This window comes from Euprymna scolopes, chromosome 33 (assembly GCF_053919585.1).
Source record: "Euprymna scolopes isolate OS-2025 chromosome 33, ASM5391958v1, whole genome shotgun sequence".
NCBI lineage: Eukaryota > Metazoa > Mollusca > Cephalopoda > Sepiida > Sepiolidae > Euprymna > Euprymna scolopes.
Window position 1 is genome coordinate 81,080,477 of NC_136514.1, and position 23,838 is coordinate 81,104,314.

General features: G+C 32.9%; 1 protein-coding gene across 1 annotated transcript in view; it reads left to right on the top strand.

The window, feature by feature from the left end:
* Positions 1-23,838, top strand: part of LOC145258326 (methionine--tRNA ligase, cytoplasmic-like) — a 94,831-nt gene that overhangs the window by 66,870 nt on the left and 4,123 nt on the right. The window contains exons 14-20 of the mRNA XM_080116476.1: positions 1,102-1,197; positions 2,245-2,362; positions 3,637-3,770; positions 8,776-8,855; positions 12,557-12,688; positions 16,764-16,868; positions 18,314-18,497. Coding sequence (XP_079972602.1) covers positions 1,102-1,197; positions 2,245-2,362; positions 3,637-3,770; positions 8,776-8,855; positions 12,557-12,688; positions 16,764-16,868; positions 18,314-18,497 — 849 coding nt within the window. The remainder of the gene's footprint in view (positions 1-1,101; positions 1,198-2,244; positions 2,363-3,636; positions 3,771-8,775; positions 8,856-12,556; positions 12,689-16,763; positions 16,869-18,313; positions 18,498-23,838) is intronic.

Consider the following 23,838-nt stretch of genomic DNA (forward strand, 5'->3'; position numbering starts at 1 on the left):
CTGTATACATGGAACTATATTTCTTTGTGACGTCAGAACATGGTCAACATGTGCCTGTTTTGCATGTGGATTTTGCATCTGCTTCCAACACAGTTCTGGCAACACAAAAAACATTCCTTAATTTCCATTGTCCCATGCTACCTACTCTGACCTAATTTGTTGTATAGTTATTTCTACTATAATGGACAATTCACTATATTCCTGGAATCGCATCTAAATAGCAATATGTATTCTTTTTAACTTTTCATCACTTTTTGATTCTCAGGTATATATCCATTGATATCTTATATGCTTTTATGTAGAGTGATGCGGTTCTCAATTGTGTCTGTGTCGGATATATACTCGAGAGTCAAAACAATGCTAAGAATATTCTATTGTCATAGCCCTAATAATAACAGAAGACGAAAACACATTACCTTGTTGAAATGACAAATGAAGGCAAAGGTTAACAACAAATACGAAGACATTTATTTTGGTGATGAGAAAGATTAGAATTCGATGCTGTGTTTGATTTCTACATTTTGTCTTACCCTCTCTGCCTCGAAAGGAGTTTAGGTTAACTCTCTCTCCTCTCTCAACCGCCAACCTGCTAACTCTCTGGCTCTCTTCTTTAACCCTAACTATATACATGGAACTATATTTCTTTGTGACATCAGAACATGGCAAACATGTGCGTGTTTTGCATGTGGATTTTGCATCTGCTTCCAACACAGTTCTGGGAACACAAAAAACATTCCTTAATTTCCACTGTCCCATGCTACCTACTCTGACCTTACTTGTTGTATAGTTATTTCTACTATAATGGACAATTCACTACATTCCTGGAATCGCATCTAAATAGCAATATGTATTCATTTTAACTTTTTTATCATTACGTTCAATTCCATCATTCTCCTTTAATAGATATTATTTTCAATCCGAATTACTTCATTCCTCTAAATACTGGGAGCTGTCCCCTTTAACATTCATAGGGCAAACCTCATGTTAAAATTTTTAAACCCCGAATCATAGGTTCAATAGCAATACAAAATAATAGTTTTTTTCATAAATTGTAGATATTAAACCCTTCTCTGGAATTCTCACCCATTTTTTTCTTTCCAGGTTTTTTATGTCTGGTTCGATGCTCCAATTGGTTACATATCGATCACAGCTAATTACACGGACAAATGGGAGAGTTGGTGGCAGAATTCTGAACAGGTAAAAAAAAACTTCATTCTATTCTTCCTGAGAGTGAAATGAATTTTCCTACCCTGAGGGATACAACATAGTCATCTTCAAAAAAGATTTATCATAAACCATTGTCATAAGTAATTACATTTTAAATCCTCTCATATTAGTAATTACATTTTAAATCCTCTCATATTAGTAATTACATTTTAAATCCTCTCATATTAGTAATTACATTTTAAATCCTCTCATATAAGTAATTACATTTTAAATCCTCTCATATTAGTAATTACATTTTAAATCCTCTCATATTAGTAATTACATTTTAAATCCTCTCATATTAGTAATTACATTTTAAATCCTCTCATATTAGTAATTACATTTTAAATCCTCTCATATTAGTAATTACATTTTAAATCCTCTCATATTATTCTTTGTCATTCAACTGACAATCTATACGTCTCATGAACCTTTGTCCTCGAGTGGCTTTTAGATTGATTTTCTCTCTTCCTTTTTCCATTTATTTTCTCAGTTTTTTTGTTTTTTTTCCACATTTTTTTCCCCCATTTTTTTCACAACGTTTTTAGTCACGTGTTTTCGAGTTTTTCCATCACGTTTTTTTTTTTTTTTTTTTTTTTTCCCCCAAGTTTTTTTCTTCACATTTTTTTGTCTTCACGTTTTTTGGTCCCCCATTCCTCTGACAAAGGAGGGGTTGGATCTAGTAATTCACTCCCGTTCATCCATTCATTTGTTTGCACTTTCTCAATAACCACAGCTTTGATTTTTGTGAAATTTTGCACAAACATTAGTCATGGTGAAAGTAAATTTTTGCCAGAACGGATTTTCTGAGATGAGGGGTAAAATTACTCTCAAATCATTTGTTTGTTTACACTTTTCTCAATAAGCACTCCTTGAATTTTTTAAAAATTTGCACAAACATTATTCACGGTGAAAGCAAATTTTTAACTTGTTCTCCTGTCATTGTTTTCTTCCATTCAAAAACAATTTTTTTTTACTTTCTACAAATTCTGCAAAACAACAACAAAAAAAAACCTAAATTCTTTTCTTTTGTTGCAGGTGAAAATGTACAACTTTTTGGGTAAAGATAACGTTCCATTTCACAGTGTAATCTTCCCTTGCACGTTACTCGGTACAAAAGAGAACTACACAATCGTCGATAGTGTTGTGGCCACAGGTGAGTCCCTCATACCTATTCCATAAATAGTTAAGTGCATAAAATTAAGGCACAAAGATGTGAAAGTTATCACAATTGCGCTAAATAGTTGTTCGCTTATGAGCTTGCACTAATTCTATCAAATCTTTTTTTTTTTTTTTTGTAATTTGAAAAAAATTTTACTAATTTCAACATGACATGAGTAAGTAATAGTGTTTTTATTTTAAATGCCTTTATTTTTTATTTATTTATTATTTTTTTTTTAAGTCATCTGTTTCTAATACACAAAAACTGAAGGTTCAGTCACCCAGTGTTTACGAAGGTTTTACCCAGAGCTGTCATTTGCAAAATGAAACAAGATTTTTTTTTTTTTTTTTCAAATTATAGTTTTTTAAAATAAACAAACAAAAAAATTGATAATTTAATTTTTTATTTGTTCGTTTATTTTTAAAAAATATATTTTGAAAAAAAATTTTTTAAAAATGAAAAATTGTTTCTTCATTTTGCAGATGACAGCTCTGGACCAAAACCTTTGTAAACACTGGGTTATGGAACTTGGAGATAAACTTAATTAAGACTTCTGATTATGACTGAAGGAACAAGAACAATATACCTCCCAGGATTAAATAAAGGATGAACTAGAAAAAAATCAGAGGTTACATCGTCGGTAGAAACGTTGCGAAAATAACAACCAAGATGAGAATAATAGTCGGAATATTTTTTATTATGTTTTATTTATTTACTACCAGGCCGCCCGGTGTTGCCCAGTCGTAAAATATGCATAAATATTTTAATTAATGCAGAAACAAGTGTATGCGAGTATTGTTTCTTTTCTAAACAGTTCACTTCTCGTAAGTAAAAAAAAATACTCAAGCTGAGATTGAAACCAAAACCTAAAGCAGTGAATCAAGTATGATAACCATTAGACCAGCTTTACACGATCTTTACAAAGTGTTTTCAAACTTACTATTCTTAACATAAAGAAGCTCTCATGTTTCATGGCCATGCATGTGTATTCATGAAACATTTGACAAACGAATAAAAATCTTATGACACTCCCAAATATCAATTTTGCAATTTTGACCCCTTAACAGCCCTTTTTTCTGGATGAAAGCTGATTAAAAAGTTTTCTACATATCTGAATACCTTATATACTAAATTTCAAGTCTGTAGATCAAAAATTTGTTGAGTATATAGGTTGAGAAGTGTCCTCACACAATTCTTACTTTTATAGATATATAGATTTAAGGTTGTTTTTTGTTTTAATTTTTTTTTTCTTTTTTTTTTTTTTTCAGAATACCTTAATTATGAAGATGGTAAATTCTCCAAGAGTCGAGGAGTTGGAGTCTTTGGAGATAGCGCCAAGGACACAGGAATTCCAGCTGACATCTTCAGGTTTTACCTTTTGTATGTACGTCCAGAGTCACAGGTAAGTTTTTTTTTTTCTTTTTTGGTTTTTGATAAGAAGGCGAGGTTTTTGATTTCTTCTGCTTCTTTGGAAAGGAAGGATTATTTCAAATGACTTCTTCAGCATCAAAAACAATAGATCTACTTGAATCTTGTTTAAGAATTTTTGAGATTGTTGTTGTATGACATTCACCATAGGTGGGTTGAATTGTTATAGAGTGTGGTGTCATCAGCATATATACCCATCTCAAAGGCAGTTTTGTCGGGGAGGTCATTAATAAATATTAGGAACAATAGAGGTCCAAGGATAGACCCCTGAGGCACTCCCACATTTATATCATATTGTTTAGATATACTATTAAATTATTTTTTAAGTCTTAATAAAAATACCATTAAAATATTTTTTTTAAATATTGAAAATAAAATCGAAATACATTGTTCTGTAATTGCATAGTATTATTGTGGATGCAAGAATTCGGTCCCTTTATCACAAAACTATCTGATGTTTTCCATGTAATAACATATGGTAGGTTCATTATAAAGGGGCGTAACTGTTGTATCCACAATACCGGAAATTCAAAATTTTAAAGTAAAACGAACACAGTGTAGATCAATCTACAATGGGGAAAGCAACATTTAATCATGCTTAGTTAGTCAAATATAAGTGGGTCAGCGAATGCAAATATGATTGTAAATAGACATATTTTTGTGTATGCAAAAAGGCATTTGTTTGGCACTGAAAACAAAACGAATGTAAGCTGTAAATTGTTGACCAGTTTTGTTGCGCATTAGAAAACTTCATGTAAATAACTGTATGACCTTTTAAAATTACTTTATAAAATAAAGAAATAAATGAAAATTATTTTTATTTGTTGCCAATTAAGTTTTTTGGTTTATTATATTGTTTATATATCAAACTAGCTGGGGTGGGGGTCTTTGCCTGGTTGTAAAATACGCTTAAATATGATATTTTAATTTGTCCATATTCCACATATATTATTATAGTCATAATTTCAAAAGTAAAAAAAAAGAAAAGTATTTAGGTGCCATCAGCTAGAATCGAAACCAAAACTGTAGCATTCAAAGATGATGACTTTACCACTGTTAAGCATAGAAACTAATTAAAAATAAACTAAGATGAATGTACAAAATGTTCAACAAATTTTTCAATTTTAACTCATAAAAACAATTTTAACTGACTAAAGACTCATAAAAACAATTTTAACTGACTAAAGACCCATAAAAACAATTTTAACAGACAAAGACCCATAAAAACAATTTTAACAGACTAAAGACCCATAAAAACAATTTTAACAGACTAAAGACCCATAAAAACAATTTTAACAGACTAAAGACCCATAAAAACAATTTTAACAGACTAAAGACCCATAAAAACAATTTTAACAGACTAAAGACCCATAAAAACAATTTTAACAGACTAAAGACCCATAAAAACAATTGTAACAGACTAAGGACCCATAAAAACAATTTTAACAGACTAAGGACCCATAAAAACAATTTTAACAGGCTAAAGACCCATAAAAACAATTTTAACAGACTAAAGACCCTTAAAAATAATTTTAACAGACTAAAGACCCATAAAAACAATTTTAACAGACTAAAGACCCATAAAAACAGCCTGTAAAAAATTCAATCATTTGAGGTCCTTAGTGCCACTCTGCGACTTTTAGTTTCAGAGTTGATAGAGTTTTAAAATATGGAGAACAACCGACAGACAGACATATAGCCGTTTATATATTAGATTTTGTTTTGAAAACTTGAATTTTTTCTTGAAGGCCTTGAAAAGCTTTGAAAAGTCCTTAAAATGGACATTGAAAATCTGTACGAACCCAGATATATATCACATAATCATGTTACCACATCAGTTCTTATTAGATCGCCAAAGTTAAGCAATGTTAAGCCTGGTCAGTACCAGATGGGTGACCATTTGGGAATACCAGGCACTGTATGTAGGAGGATGTTGACACCTTCCTGCAAGAACTTCAAAAACCTAACGTTATCTTCCCTCCCGGGATATTTTTATTTCATTTATTTTTTATTTCATGGAAATCACTCCAGACAAGGCATGAAGCCATTTAATGTAAGGAGCTAAAAAACTATTACTTCAATGTCAAAAATTTGCCAATACGTGTTAGTTAAAATAGATTCTGACACGGAAAACGCTGTTGTTCGAACTTCACCTAGCAAATTTCATTTTTTAATTTTCATACTTTTGCACTGATTTTCCCCAGCTAAAACCCAAATATAAAGTTTTGCATGGGTTCCAATACCCTATATATTAAGTTTCATGTGTGTAGACCAAAAACTAACAGAGGAGTTTGGTAGGCAAAATTTTAAAACAAATATATATACGCATATATGAATATATATAGAAAGAGGTTTGTGTTTATTATAACCACTTTACGCAAATATTACACAAGTAATAAATCATGTAGAATATTTGCATGAATATAATTACACGTAATAGTTAACAAAAGATGATCATCCCATGAGGAAACTGAAAAAACTAACAGGGAATTAATTGAAATGAATGTTTAAAAGTGTTATGTTTGCAGGTTGAACCAAATAACGGATAAGGCAATACAAATGAGGACTCAACAAACAAAGGTAGATCAATAAGAAGTGTATTAGGAAAAATATATTCACAGTATATTTACATAATGGTTGTCAGGTAAGAGAGTCTTGGCTGGAGAACATATCTGCTCTCGGCTCGGCCTTCGGTGGCTTCTGGTTAGCACACACTCAGACTAACCGAGTCTTGTTACTTATGTGTAATATTATCCACATATGTAAATGAGTGGGTGCCACCACAACAAAAAGAATATGCAAATCAGCTTGATCTTTTGCAGGTGAATGCAATTCCACAACCCAGTTATATAGCAAAGTTGTATTTTTTTTTTTTTTTTTTTAAATAAATAGAAAAAAGGGTTTTTGATATGAATATCAATTCACAAAAAAGATTTATAGGAGTATAGATAAATTACTTTATGAAATATTTAATGATTTCTTTATTGTTTAAAAAAAATTTTTTTCTGCAGTCTTTGTATCACATATTCTTCTGAATTACCTCAGCATCTTCCAGCAGTTTATGTACATTGCCAGAAGATACCAATGAAACTTCGGTTTCAGCATGGGTCATAAACTGCATAGTACCATTTAACAAAACTTTTACTAAAAATGTTTTTCCAAGACCTTACCATCTGTAGAACACAACACCATCGGGCTGCTTCCAAACTAACTACAACATGATTGTTTTCAAGTCCAGTTCTTATTGAGCTGTCTTCCTAAATCAAATTCTACCCATTTCACCCATCGTTCACTCGATCCTTGTCTCATTGTCCGACTAAAAAACTCATCAATCCTTATCGGAAAGATGATATGCAGTAGTTAAAAAAGTGTATTTTTATTTCCAGACTAGACTTTTTATTTAATTATTATTTTTTCTTTCAGAAAAAAATTATTTTTTTTATCTGACGTTGTTTGCTGCGGACTCTGAGTTGCCAATTCTTCTGATTTACCCAAATCTTTTTATTTTTATACAAGATTTTAAGTTAAATCTAATTATTACACTATTGTTTGGCTATTGATTTTGATTTTGTAATTGAACCAAATTCGTATAAAATTAAGGTTTAAGTCTTGTTTTAATCTCAGTTTATAAAAGGATTCATGTAAAATTTATGGTCTTTAATGCATGAGGACATTTTTATTTTTTAGCCATTTCCTATAATTACAAGAAACCTTCTCAACCATCAATAGCCATGACTAATGATACATTACCTGAAAGTACTTCGTTCAAACTCCTCGGCTTAATGTTCTAGGGGAACATGAGTTAGAACAGATACGTTGAGGGCATTGCTGAAGCTGCTGCAAAGAAGGTGGGCTCTCTCTACCATGCTAGAAAGTTACTTACGCCTAAGAGCATCCTTTACCTCTACAAGGCCACCATTCACCCATGTATGGAGTATTGTTGCTACGTTTGGGCTGGTGCATCTGCTACTAGTCTCTCCCTCTTAGACAGGATTCAAAAGACAGTCACCAACCTAACAGGTCCCACACTATCAGCTAGGCTTCAACCGCTGTCTCATTGACAAAATGTTGCATCCCTCTGCCTGTTTTACAAGTACTTTTCTGGTAGATGCTCCGACGAACTACAAGCCCTTGTATCCCCTCGTCATAAATACCCCTGACAAACTCGACAAGTAACAAAATCCCACCCCTTCACAAAAGAAATCCCTAGATGTAAGAAAGTCTTCTACTCTAATAGTTTCTTTCCTAGGACTGCCAGACTTTGGAATTCCCTTCCGGGTTCCTGCTTCCCTGACTGTACTGATATGCAGAAATTCAAGTGTAATGTAAACAGACATCTTGCTGCTCAACTCCCTACATTGTACCCCTGCAAATTATGTCCCGGATATTAGCCCCCCCCCCCCTACATCAAAATAGCACTCTACCTTGTTTGGGGTGAAAATGCAATAAAAAAAATTTTTTTTTATTAAAATGTCTGACTTGTTTATGATGAAACTGAAATGTATTATGGTGGATTTAATTTTGTAATGAAATTATTTTTTTTAGATATTTTTAAAAAATTTGTTTTATTTTGTACTCTTGGACTTCTTATTTCAATAAAGATTCGATTTATAGTAAATTAATGTTGTTTTTTTTTTCCCTATGTGTTTTTATAGATGGAAATAATCGCCTCTGTTTTATTAAAAATATTAATATGTAAGTTGTACGGAAAACTTGTGTTATTTTATTCTTCATATCATATGAATTCGAAGATTGGTTTCCCTGATATTTTTTTAGTCAGAATTATTTTTTAGAAAGATACTGAGTACATAACGGAAACACTACATGATGGTTGCCAATATTCTAAGTGAAAATTATTTTTTTGTGGAACAGACTGGATTTGAACTTGGAACACCCAGGCTGTCAGTCCATGTCATTAACCACTTGACCACGGTCACCTCCTTTTATTTTATTAATATTATTTCTTTCCCTTCTATTAGGACACTGCGTTTGCATGGGACGATTTCCAACTGAAAAATAACAGTGAATTATTGAATAACATTGGAAACTTTATCAACAGGTGAGATTCTTGTGATTTTTTTTGTATTTGTGTGATTTTTTCTTTTTTTGTGATTTTTTTTTTTCTTGTGATATTTTTTGTTTTGTGTGATTTTTTTTCTTTTTTTTGTGATTTTTTTGTGATTTTTTTTTTGTGATTTTTTTTTGTGATTTTTTTTGTGATTTTTTTATGATTTTTTTTTGTGTGATTTTTTTTCTTTGAGTTTTTTTTTAAACAGTTTTTATTCTGACTTCTGAAAGGGACATATTTAACATGGCACTGATTTATTTTATTTTTTTTTTTTTTTTGTTTTTTAGCAGTTTTTATTCTAACCTCTGAAAGGGACATATTTAACATGGCACTATGATTTATTTATTCATTTTTTTTTATTTTTTTTTATTTTTTATTATCAGTTTTTAGGACCAAATTTAACATGATGCCATGATTTTTTTTTTAATTCATTTTTTATTTATTTATTTATTTATTTATTTTAATTATTTATTTATTTTTACTATTATCAGTTTTTAAGGCCTCTGACATCATGATTTAGTTTTTAATTTTATTTTTTGGGGATTCTTGCTCAGAATTCTCCATATATTAAAAAAAAAAAAAAATAAAAAAAATTGTATGACGTACATACATGTGATGAAACAAAAATCATATTCCAAAAATCATAAAATTGATCAAATAGTTTTATTTTTATGAAGAAAATAATTGTTAAGTGATTAATGGGAATTAGTAGTCATTACAACATGAATGAATGTTGATCGGTCCAATTTTCTTTGTGGAGGAATTCAACAAAGCATTTCTGCTTCTCGCACAGGTCCATGATAGAGGTTGCTTTCTTAGTTTCACACTGTCAATATCTGCAACAGAAAGATGAAACTTTCAGTTCATGAATGCATAAGTTTCCGTCTCATCCATTCAGGCGAAATGAAAAATAGAAAGCATTTATTTTGGAATGTCTCTTGTAGCAGATGAACCATTCCCCTAAGTAATCCAATTTACGAAATTCCCACTACTTATGTTTACTACGCTATAATCACATTGACTAATGTATACCCATTAACCCTTATCCTCGAGTGGTCTCCGGGCCTTGGTAGGTGGTGATTCCTGTGTGTAAAAAAAAAAAAAAAAAAAAAAAAAAAAAAATGGGGGAGGGGGTTGAATGAGGATCACTTAAAATTTTTTGTATTGTGTTCATCACACCATATTACCATATACATATTTCAAGTTTTAATTTTGGATAAGACGTTTTGCAAGCGCTTCCTGCCTATCGATAATATCACTGTAGTTGTGTTTCTTGTATATGCTGATGATGGTGAAGCTCTTCAATCTTTTGGAGACTTTGGCAGCGGACAGAGACACTTGGTGCTCCACGGGATAGCATTCTTAAACAACAAGCATGAGCGAGCAGCTACAGAGCGTCGCACACTGAGACACCAAAAAACGGCGGCCACTCACCATCAAAACCCAAATCCTGTTTTCCTATACTCTATCCGTGCAAAGCAGTGCAGCACATCACACATCGGATTCACAGTCATCAACGGATTCACATCATCAACGGATTCACAGAAGCAATTAAAACAAAAAATAAAGCAGATGAAGAAGACGTCGTCATCCACACGGATGGACTACCATAACTAACTGATAACAACCTTCTGTCTTGTGAGACAATGGTGTTCTGCATCTAGTCTGGTGCACCACAGTATCTGCTATGGACAATATCTGCTGTGAACAGTATCTGTTGTGGTTGGTTGGTTGTTTTTGTTTTACGGCATATCAACCCTTTTCAGGTTATTTAATGCCAAATCCAGTGATTTTGAAGAAAAATTTTTTTAATAGAATATACATGTTTTTTTCAAATCGGTTTCTATTTAACCCATAGTTGGGACCCTAACAGGTACTACTACTCCGGGTCAGAGTGGACCTGGGAGCAATGGCAATTAAAGAGTGGCTCCACACTCCTCAAAGCCCGCAAGCTGGGGCCTCACCATCGGATATAGTTTAAGGTCATATCCAGGACCTATCTGTTGTAGACAAGGGTTTAACATTCACTCACATATACACGCAACCAGTTTTATAGAGTAAGTTAAGATAACAAAGGGATAAAAAAAATTACAATGAAATTTTATTATGCTATCAGTTCAATATTTAGGAATAGGGAAAACTCTTTAGGCCATGGCATTTCAAAGCCAAACACTTCTCATCAAAAGAATTTTTTTAAAAGATAATATTGCCTTTATGGGAAAAGGATACAAAGAAAACAGAAAATAGTTATAAAGGGCTATAGTAGCAATTTTTCTTTTCTTCACATTGTCTTTCTCTCTTCTGTTTGGCTGATTTACCCCTTGCACCGAGCTTTACACGGACTGAGCTTAAGTTTCTAAATTGTTAACTGCTGACTCCCCGGTTGTATAACTGGATCCCCTCTTTGTAGGTTGCGTGTAGGATCCGGTTACTGGAATAGGTTGCGTGTTCAATAAGTTGGATAGTTGGAGGTCGTCGTTGCTAGGACAGCGTAATAAAAACAATCAACAATGGAAAGTATTTTTTACAAGTACATTTAAGAAGACGCTAAAAGAATAACGTTAAGAAGGATAACATAAGAGTCGAGTTACATATGTACTTACAAGATGTTTTGTTTAACTAGAGAGGGTGAGAACATTAAGAGAGCGTTTTGTGTGCATGTGTGCATGTGAATATATATAATGCATTAAGTTAATTGTTGTTGTGAGTATGAGCTCACGACACGCACATGTATGAATGTTCGTTGAAGTGTGTGCGTGCGTGTATAAATATGAGAGTTCGTAGTATACGTTGAAAGTTCCTTGTGTGTGTAAGAATTTACGTTAAGAAGGTAACGCCCTGTCGAGGCGTGGACGTCATTCGGGTGCCACTCACATTGGAGGTTTGAACCGAAGGAAAACGTGTTGTCAGCTCGATGTCTGGAGTGGGAAGAGAAAGAAGAGAGAGAGAAAATGGAAGAGGGAAATGGAGAACGCCACCTGTTGGGCAAAGCAGAGGTTACAACAAGGGCGACAACCGATGCATGGATGTGTGTGCGGTTCACTTGAATGCATGTTAGATTAAAAAGGCATGTTCCTATAATAGGAATCCATTGTTTTAGGCATGTTCCTATAATAGGAATCCATTGTTTTATATATGGAATACAAAATTCAAACTTTAACTGTCAATAATTTTCCCCACTCTTTATCTGTGCCTAAATCAAAACGTAGGTTCCATGAACAAAGCTTCTTTCTTAGAAGTGCATGCCTGTGGAACTCTCTTCCGTTTGCCTGTTTCCCACCTGACTACAACTTGGATGTCTTCAAGTCCAACATAAACAAATTCCTGATGAACTGCCTCCTTAAGTAAGACAATTTATCAAATTTCCAATACTAACAATTACTACAATACTATCCCATTGATTACTGTACACACAATAACCCTTATTCCCAAATGGCTTCCGGGCCTTGATAAGTGGTGACCTCGATGTAAAAAAATAAAAAATGAAAAAAGACGAAAAATAGTGCAGACGTTTTTTTTAATAAATATATTTATTTATAAAAAAAAAATTAAATATTTGGAATTATAACAAATTCTTCATCAGGAAGATACATTTTTCTTTGCTTTTTTTTTTTTCATACGTCGCATTATTTTAATTATTTAATTTTGTTTAATAATTTTTCTGATTTTTTTTTTTTTTTTTTCTTTTCTAGGGGTTTGACATTCGTCTCCAACAGTTTTGACCAAACAATTCAACCAATGAAATTAGAGAAAGCAGATGAAATCGTGATTGGCCAAATAAACAAACAATTACATATTTACATCAACAACATGGAAAAAGCAAAGTTAGTAATTCCCTCAATACATCTTTCTATTTCTCTCTCATAATAATTATTCTTTATACCTACAGACACTAGTGTTTTATACTTATGCAATCATCAGTGTAGGAGGTAACAATTCCTGCCAGTCGTGAGATTCAAACCCAATCACAAAGTCACCTTTGAGCCTATCTGCTATGCCTTCACCTCCAAGCCACAAAACTCTTGCCACGAGAATGAACGGAATTAAAAACTAATAAACAATAAATTTAGGCGGAAAATCTAGTGCTCAAACAAGTGAAAGTCGTGAATGTTGAATAAATGCTAGTTGAATGCTTTTTTGTTTTCTCGGATAGTGCTCAACCTGAAGTCTTCTTAAAGGGGCTTGATAATTATAATTACATCATAATTATTCTTTATACCTACAGACTAGTGTTTTATGCTTAGGCAATCATCAGTATAACTGCCAATTCCTGCAGGTCGGGAGATTTTAACCCAAGCCATTTTTGACTCCATTTGCTAACCCTTTATATATATATATACTAGCAAAAGTACCCGTCGTTGACTGGGTTCAAAAACAGCCTACAGAAAATGGACTCTGATTTATGAAAGTATGATAGGTTATGAAAAGGAAGGGTTGTAAAGAGATAGCTTTGAATTTGGGGGTATCAAAACCAAAGCAAAATATGATGAAAGTAAAAATAAAATAGATAAACCCCATAATTTATTATACCATACCTGTTCACACTGAAACACTTATCACAATATTCTGTGGTTCTATATTAAAAAACCTTGTTAAACTTTGTGACTTATTTTCATTCTATGGAGGTCAGGCGCGAACGAACACCCCATAATTTTATTATACCGTATTTCTTCAAACTGAAACATAATTATCATAGTATACTTACGCATATAAATATGAAAAGTCTTTATTAAAGTTTGTGCCTATTTCCATTCTATGTAGGCCAGGCGCGAACGCAGACCCACAATTTTATTATACCATCCCTATTTAAGTTAAAACATACTTATCAAAGTATTATTATGTACATCTATATCAAAAACACTTGTAAATGTTTTTTTTTTTAATTTTTTATTTCCATACTTTGTGGACCAGGCGCGTACGCAGACCCCACAATTTTAATGAATCATCATTATGCCAGATCAAACATACCCATTCTTGTGTTTCGATACATCTTCTATCATTATATGTGATCAGTTTTCTATAATAATCAACCATAAAGGAGCCTATTCGTGACCAGACACACAGACGTTCAGCTTTATATTATAGATATATAGTCTGTTTATTATACAAACATTATTGGTTACAGATATGCATACATGTTTTAGTGGAATCTCAATTCAAAGAAACCACTTCATCAGACCAAGAAATGGGATGATATTGAAATGAGAGTCAGAGTTACATTCGGTTTTTATAAAATATATTTGAGTGTGAGGGTTTAAGTAGGGTCCCATGTGGTCAAGCAGTTGCAGCGAGGAGGTATTGGTTTCATTTTAACTTGGTGGTTGTTTATTGGCTTATGGTTTTGCTTTGATCTGAGGTAATATTTTACCCTCATCAAAGACTTGCAATTGCCAAAGACCAGCCGAATGCCCACTAAACAATAATTGCCTCACATCTTCAGTGGTATACCAGGCTAAAATATGCACCGTAGAAAACTCAGAAATAGAAAAATTCTACATAGGCAATGCTTCAATGACTTTAAAAAACAGATTTTCTGATCATACACTGTCAATGAATAATAATGCATTGTCCGATCATAAAATACGCTTAAATATAATATTTTGATTAATGCAGATTTCATATTTAGTATTATATTATAGGGACCCAATATGTAGAAATGATTTTAAAAGTTTAAAAAAAAAATGACTTCTGTGCCAGAAACGTTTAGCTTACGATTTACTTTTTCCTTTGGTGTTAATGCCTGAGCTATGAAGTCATGTTTGCTGCAAGGCTAAAAATTAAAACTTGAATCAGTAGCTATTACGTTACGCATGCCTATTCGTAATGCCGTTGCTCGATTTTCACCTGGCAAATTCTATTTCTTTAATTTTAACACTTTTGCACTAATTTCCTCACAGCTAAAACTCAAATATAAAGCTTTTCATGGGTTCGCATACCCTATATATAAAGTTTAATTTCTGTAGACCAAAAACTGACAGAGGAGTTTGGTAGGCAAAATTTTTAAACAAATATATATACATATACATGAATATATATAGAAAGAGGTTTGTGTTTACTATAAGTGTTTTACGCAAATATTAAGGAAGTATAAGTCATGTAGAATAACTGTATGAATATAATTACACGTAACTTCACTGAAGATGATCGTCCCAAAAGAAAACCGAAAATACTAATAGTGAATTAATTAAAATGAATGTTTAAAAGAATATGCAAATTAGCTAGATCTTTTGTTAGTGAATGCAATTCCACGACCCATACATAACAAAGTTGTATTTTTTTTTAAATAAATAAAAGGGTTTTTAATATGAATATCAATACACACACAAAAAACAAATTGATAGGAGTATATATATATTTATATATATATATTACAGGCTTAAAAATGCCTTGAATTTTTAACTTCATCTTGTTTCTATAATTACCTTGAAAATATGGAAAAGACCTTAAAACTCGTATCCATTATATCTAGTAAAATTTGTATCAGAATATTAAAAATAAAATCCAAATAAATATTATTAAAATATTTTTTAAATATTAAAATAATATCAAAATATTTGTTAGATATTAAAAATAAAATCAAAACTTCTGAAGTTGCATGGTATTATTATATTTGGTACTAGCATTTCAGCCCGGCGTTGCCCAGGTGTTTGGAGGTGTGTTGAGCAAAAAAAAAAAGTAGTAGTAGGAAGGCAGGCTCGAACCCATACCGTAAAGGAGGAAAAGAACGGGAAAAAAACCTGACGTCTTTGCTGTTACGACCACCGCCAAACCGGAAGTGACATAGGTTTAAATTAAGGTTAGACAATTGAAAAGAGGGGATGACTTTCGAAAATATTGGTAAAAAAAGCGATCCCTCCCTGTAGAAAAGTGCTCAGTTGAGGGTGAAGAAATTAATGTTTTTAGCCAATTTTTCGGTATTTGTCGTCTGAAGGGTCGAACTTCAAAACAATACTGATCTTGTGAAAATTTGTTGCCTCTGTAAGGCAGACATGCAAACATACATACATACATTTATATATTGGTAGCTCAAATTTTCGATCCAAACCGATTAAAAAGCTTGCCTTATCTCTGACTACCCTTTATGTAAAATTTCAAATGTTTAGACCAGAAATTGTCTGAGTAATTTGGTGGAGACTGCAGAGATCAAACTGTCCTCTCATGACAACAACTGGTTCTACGCATGCGTCAGATGACGTCATGACCTGATTTAGTTTAAATAGTTGAAGAACTGACTAAATTTCATGTACATCGTGTTAGCTCAGTTGGTTAGGGCGTTGGTTCATTATCTAAACGTTTTTGGTTCGAATCGGGGTGTGAGATGTCTTCTTTTTTTTTTTTTTTTGATTTTTTAAATTTAAATATTGAACCAGTGTTATTTAAGCCATTTTTCACGTAACGTTTGTTTTTCTGTTTTTTTTCTTTTACTTCGCTTATTCTTAGGTTTTCATTAACACCCTGACCGACCTCACACACCCAAAAACACCCGGGTACCCACCGATTTTTAAAATTTTAATATCGAAACAGGCTTATTTAAGCCATTTTTCACGTGTTTTTTTTTTTTTAACGTTCGTTTTTCTGTTTTCTTTTTTGTTTTTTTCGATTTTTACATTTAATATCGTTCGTTTGCCTTACATTAGGTTTTTTTTGCGTTTTTTTCCTCGATGTTTTGATTACCCCCCCCTCCCTTCACGGGTACCCCCCGCTTCGTTTTTATGTTTTCTTTTTTTACTTCGCTTATTCTTAGGTTTTCATTAACATTCCCACCCCCTCCAAACACTCGGCCAATGCCGGGTACCCCCCTGCTAGTTTATATATATAGATAATCCAAAATCTATTGATTTATGCGTCCCATTTTTTTTACCTTTGACATCCTAACTTTCTGTTTCCTTCTTTTCACAGAATGCGTGATTCCATCCGGAACTTGCTGAGTATCTCTCGCCTTGGAAACCAATACATGCAATCCAATAAACCCTGGGTATTGGTCAAGGGTACACCCGAAGAGAAGTGAGCCTTCATTTCTTATTTATTTCATTTGTTTTTAATATTATTTGGCATGAAGGAGACACTACTGTCAAAAGCAGCAAATAATTCAATAGTTTGTGGTTCAGCATGAAACTTTTTGAGTTAACTGTTTTCTTGGGTAATGCCAAGACATGAGTTGGCTAGCTTATTTTTAAATTAACTCATTTTTTTTTTTTTTTTTTTTTTTAAGATAAAATTAAAATAGAATATAACTTTAGAATAAATGGACATTTTAGTCACTAAAGTATTGGTCAAGGATACACCAGAAAAGAAGTGAGACTTTTTATACTTTTTTTTGCTTTCAACATTATTTGGCACAAACACGACACCACAACCAGAAGCAGCAAATAATTTAATAGTTTGTGGTTGGGCATGAAATTTCTTGAGTTAATCTGCTTTCCTGGTCAATGCCAGGACACGGGTCAGCTAATTAACTAATTATTTTCAAAGTAAAATTTAAAATAAATAAAACTTTAAAATGATGTTTTAGTCACCAAAAAGTGTTTGTATCGTTGCCAATTTTTTAATGGCCATTGAGAAAATAATCTTAATTTTTTTCATGACCATTAAGAAATTAAACTTAATTTTTTAATGGATAATCAAAAAAATCTTATTAAAGAAGGGACAGGCCAATTTTGACCAAAGTTAACATTTTTATACAGTATAGCATCACAAGTGCATTTGAGAAGTTTTATCACTGTACAAGCAGAAGGCCACCAAATATGACAACTTATACACTTGACGAGGGTTACATCGACTGAAATATGCGAATAACACTCAAAATGAGAATGTTAGTCCGATTAATCCAAATACTAGTGATGGGACGATTCAGATACAATTTCTGATTCCAATTCTTTATAAATCTCTAAATATTTAACTATAAAATGGTTATTTTTTCCTGATTACAAAATCAGTTACACATGTTAGGGGTGCAGATATTTTCTCAAACGTAAAACACTTGTGGGGAGGGGATGATCTAGAGATTTTAGTTTTACTGGTTGTTTAAATTTAATAAATATTATTTTATTATTACTACAAGCAGTGGAAAAATTTTTTTAAACAAAATCAAATAAAAAAGATAATTTAAGGAATCATTTTTGGCGTTTGCACAAATTTTTCCGATACTGATTCTGATACCCCAAAAATTTCTGATTTTTCCGATTCCCAATTCTGATTAATCGTCCCAACACTAATACATACTTAATCAATTTACGTGGTTTTTGGAATATGATATTTTCATTTCGTCATGGGTGTGTACATCATACAGAGTTTTTCTTGATTTTTGGTTTTTAAATATAGGAAGAATTCTGGAGAAGAACCAAATAATGTAAAAATAAAAAATCTTTGGCGTCATAGGGGATTTTTTTTTTTTTTTTTGCTATTTCATACAAAACAGATTCAATGGTTGTTTGTTTTTTTTATTTCAGGAGTCGTGCTGGTTGCGTTGTGAGTCTTTCAGCCAATTTTGCTGCTCTCTTAGCTGTTCTGCTTCAACCATTTATGCCGACCACCAGCGAAACGATCCAGAAGCAACTGAACATGGCCGATGAGAGCTTTGTCATCCTTGACAACATTGCAGCCTACTTGAAACCGGGACATAAAATTGGGAAGGTAAGCCATTTTCAGCATCTGCGTTTCTCGATTCTCACACTTTTAACTAATTTTTTTCTAAATGAATCAAAACTTTGAATAAATTATAAAAAAAAACTAAAATCTTGTATGATAGTAACATCTTCACAATATTTATCTTGAATCTTCTATATATATAAATCTCAAATGTCTATTAGTGTGTATGTATGTTTGTATGTCTTGCTAAAACTTTTGACACACGCAACAAAACTGGCAAAATTGGTATCGTTATAAAGGTCAGTCTCTCGGATGACAAATATCCAAAAATTGGCCAAAAAGATTCATTCTCTGACTGTCAACTGGGCCGTTTTTCACAAAGAGAGGTCACTTTTTCATTGATGCTTTTTGCAAAATCCTCATATGCCTTGCAATGACTAACCTTATTTCGAACAGCGGCGACGTTGTATGTCACGGTGAGTGCAGCGGCTAAGCTGTTCACTTGTTTTTCACTTCCTTTTCCTCTTAGCGTTACAGGTTCAAGCCTAGCCTGCCTGTTTACTACTTTTTTTTTCTTGCACTCACACAGGTACTTGCTGCTATTTTAATTTTTTTTTTAGGTGGGGGCGATAATTTTTTGTTTGTTTGTTTCTCGCTCGATTGAAATATCTCTTTTTAGGGCCCCGTTGCTCAATATCCTTACCATAAAACCTTTCCACGCCCGGGCTACGCCAGGTAGCCCCTGCTAGTTATATATAAAAGGCAATTTGTGTGAGTTCATACTCTATGGCTGAGTCGATTTTCTTTTTTTTTTAAATTTAACACAAATATATTTTATGTATCTGAAATTGTTCTTGGATAGGTTTTGTATTGGAATGCCTCTGATAAGTATCGATAATTGAAAAACTCTAAGGAAGGAACAGTCAAATTTTGACCAAAGCTAACACCCTTTTCAGCCTAACATCACAAGTGCATTTGAAAAGTTTCATCAAATCAGAAAATCAACAATAGGTTCTTTGATAAGACATGGGGCATGTTTCAATTGAATATTTCTGTTTAGAGCACAACTGAGCAATGATACTTGCATTTTAAACTTTGATTAAGTCATTATATAAAAATAATTTTATAAAAATCAAGAGTTTTTGGTAAATATTGGACTCTTCCTTCTTTAGAGTTTTTTGATTAGCGATACTTATCAGAGGCATTCCAATACAAAACCTTTCCAAGAACAATGTCAGACACATAAAGTTCTCCACAATGCAATGTAGACTACAATGCATTGCTGGCTAAGTCAGTGTGGGAAGGCATGTAGAAGATTTCTCCTGGTGCATCACAGCGGGTCCTTGACTAGAGCAGGTTATCAATCGATTTGATAGAAAAATGGACTATTTCACTGATGACAATAAAAGTATTGGAAGTGTGAAACATTCATTGATCACCATTCAGTCTCGGCCAACATCGGGTCTCCCTGCAAGTAAAAAATAAAAGGGAAAATGAAAGTACACTAGGATTTTTTGCCAGGGAGAGTTTCTTAATTTGTCCATGTCTTGTGGACATTTCAAGAATGGTTTTTCCATCCTGGTCATGGCACCAAATGAGATCCGATCGTTTGTCGGGGAGAGTTATTTGGTTTGTTGTGTGGACGTTTCTTGAAAGTGTTGTTATGTCTTGAGAATGGTGATCAGCTCCCGAGGTATTAACCAATGAAATACTAGACACATCTCTGACACTAGATTGCGATATGACGTCAGCTATAATCGGCTGGCAGGTCATTGAATTTTCACTGCGTCATTATGGGCAGGGTTTTATTATCATTGTTGATAACAGGAATACTAAAATTGGAGAAAATAGCCTCCCCAATGAGGCAAGATTTTTTTTGTACTAGGGGCACACCGTTTATCAAGGCTCAAGGGCCATTCAAGGATAAGGGTAAATGAATATCGGGTAGACTGTGAGACAACACTGTGATGTATAGTAATGGTGAAACGAGGATAGGGTTTGGTTATTTAAGAGGATGGCTCAATAGGAACTTGTTTATATTAGACTTGAAAACAACCATGTTATAGTCAGCTGAAATGCATTGTGTTCCATGGATAGGTAATTTTAGGAAGGAAACTTTGTTCATGGAATTTTTGGTTTGGTTTTAGATACATACAGAGAGTAAGAGAATTTGTAGACAATTGTTGTAGGTAGACGAGTGTTTGTTGTGAATGTTTAATGGGGAATCTATATAGAATTTTGAACTGAACCCTTTATTTAATCCACGAGGGTAGATTGTTCTGATTCTGTCAGCCATGACCTTTCCTTCAGCCAAGCATCTATATCACTTGCAATCTAGCAACCTAGCACATGTTTACATCGCGATATATTCTGACTTTGACCTCAGTTGATAATCATGCTTTTGTTATACGATCAACAATGCTCCCTCCCCCAGGAAGTAAAAGATAGCTGAAGTTATGATTCCAGCATTATATATATATATATATATATATATATATATATATATATATATATATATATATATATATATTAGTGATGGGACGATTTCAACATTTTTTCTGATTCCAATACAATTACTGATTCTGATTCTTTTAAATCTCTTTTAAATATGTAGCTGTAAAGTTATTTTTAATTATTTTCTTTTCGGGTTACCGTAAAAACGCATTTATTATATGCAAATATTTTCGCAAACGTAAGACATACACTTTTAGAGTGATCTTGAGATTTTTAATTTCACCGTTAATTTAAAATCAGTAAATATTTATCATTTTATCTTTAGTACCAGTAATGGAAAATCTAGTTTTAAACAAAATAAAACAAAAAAAAAACAAATAATTAAAGGAATCGTTTTTGGCATTGGAAAGTAGACACTAATCTTTCCAATACTGATTCCGATACCGTATAAGTTCCAATTTTTCCGATTCCCAATTCCAATTAATCGTTCCAACATTACAAAAGTCTATATTCAAAATTTCATGATGTTGTCCATCTTACAATTTATTCCTTTAATTACGTTAACACTTACAAATTTTGACAGTAACTGTTTCGTAACATTATTTAATTATTATATCAATCAATGAATCTATTTTGCCCTTAACTCATCAGAAGAAATAGCAACAATCAATCCGCAAAAAGAAAATAAAATGCAAATGGGCATGATTACAAAATTTGAAAATTGGAAGAGAAGTTGCAATTACCTTATTATTAGCTTAATGATTTTGTGCTACGAAAAAGATACTGCCAAGAATTGTAAGTATCAATGGAATTAAAGGAATAAATTGTAAGATGGTCAACATCATGAAATTTGAAATATAGACTTTTGTCATTTATTTAATATATGCGCTGTAATTTACATTGAGCTTAAATTAAGGACTTGTATATGTAAAAGTGAAATATAATTGAAAAAAAAAAAATCATATTTTCACAGAAATATATGTTAGTGTGTGTGTGTGTGTGTAGCAGAGTTAGAAATGCACTGTAATCTAGACTTGAGTTTTGATCCCAGCTTAAGGCAGCCGCACTGAAGAGTTGTGATAGAGCAAAAAAATATGCCCCCCCCCCTTTCTGGGTTGGGTGAAATTACAAACCCCCACTAGCCTGTTAATGCAATGCTGTTTGTTTGGAGCTTCCATCATTTGACAATGTTTATGGGCATTGTGTTCCATGGACTGGTAGTTTTTAGAAAGAAACTTTGTTCATGGAATTTTCATTTAGTTTTAGGCACACATAGAGACTGAGAGAATTTGTTGACAGTTGTTGTAGGTAGAAGAGTGCTTGTTGTGAGTGTTTAATAGGAGGAATTTGTATAGACTTTCGAACTGAACCCTTCACAAGGGTAGCCTAGCACATGTTTACATCGCAATATATTCTGATTTTGACACTAGTTGATAATCGTGTTTTCGTTAAACTATCAATGTTGCACCCCCACCCTTGGAAAGTAAAAAAGGAAAGGAGTATAAAAAAGAAAAGGAAATAAGTTTATCAGTAAAACAAAAGTATAGGAAGTTGTTCACCAACACACACAAAAGAAAGCTGAGGTTATGATTCAAGATGTAGTAGTAGTATATAGGCAGGTGTATGAATACGTTCTATAACGACGTACTCGTTTAATAGTTGGGTTTTATATTTTATCCGTATATTCATGTACGGTAAATGCATGTATATATATACGTTGTATCATTTAGTTGATCGGCTAGTGTGTATATTTTAACATTTATGCAACAGTTCTAACAGGAAACAATTGACGTAGACGTATCGAAACAGTTGTAGACAAACATTTTTTTCTTAATAACACAAAACATTCCTGAATTATTTATGAACATTTATTCTCATGATCTAGTCAGCATTTTCAGAGATTACACGTTCTTTACATTTTGGCTGTCCGAAGTGATGCCGCTTCCCACGTCATCTTGAGTTGTCCGTTCTCTCTGATGTCCAACTAACGACTGCCTAGAATCTCCCCAAATCTACATACATCACGTGTTTCTTTACGTCACATCATTACGTGTCTCAGACCAACCTAATGTCCCCAATCTAGTTATTTGTTTATGCAAACCAAAAATCATGTTTACATCTATTTTCTATTTTCATATTCCTTTTGCAATTTATTATATTATATGTCAATCATTTTTTCCCCAATTTAATTGTTTATTTTTCTAATCATAATAATTGATCCAGCGATTAGCCGTAGCTCTAATCAATTAATAATCATAATAATAATAATGTTTTGACCCTTGGCCCTGCTTGCCACAGTTAACAGATACTATGCTATGATCACCCGAAAGGGTCACAACATTACAGTAGTAGTATATATTTAGAGTTGGTGTGTGGGCAGTTTTATTTTGTGACAGTCTTTATGACAGGAATGGTTGGGGACAGTCTTGGGTGCGGCTGTTGACGGCAGTTACAAGTTGAGAACAGTTGCCTGTGTTGGACACAGTCGAAGGCAGGTTGTGACTCACAGATGATGGAGAAATGAATTGATTAACCGACTGATGAGTGCAGCCTTGACAGAAGACGTAGACGGGGACGTTAGCGTTCAGAGAATTGATGGTGTCACACACATTAAAGTGCAACTGATATTTGCAGAATATGTTGGAGTTTGTGTCATAAGCAACACGCGGTATTCACGACTCCACAGTAGGATGAGGACAATGAACCGAAAAGAAAATCAATTCAAAATCAATAACTAAATCAAAATTTGTAAAAGATGAACAAATAACAACAAACTAAACGACATCTTAAGCAGGTTTAAAGAATACCTTCCTCACTCCCTATCCCTTGCTCAAGGAGAACAAGGAGCGTTCTAAAAACATCCGTTTCCCATGACTCACCCTGTTTGAAGGAGAAGACCACAAAAACAACGGAAAGCAAAGACTCACATGGT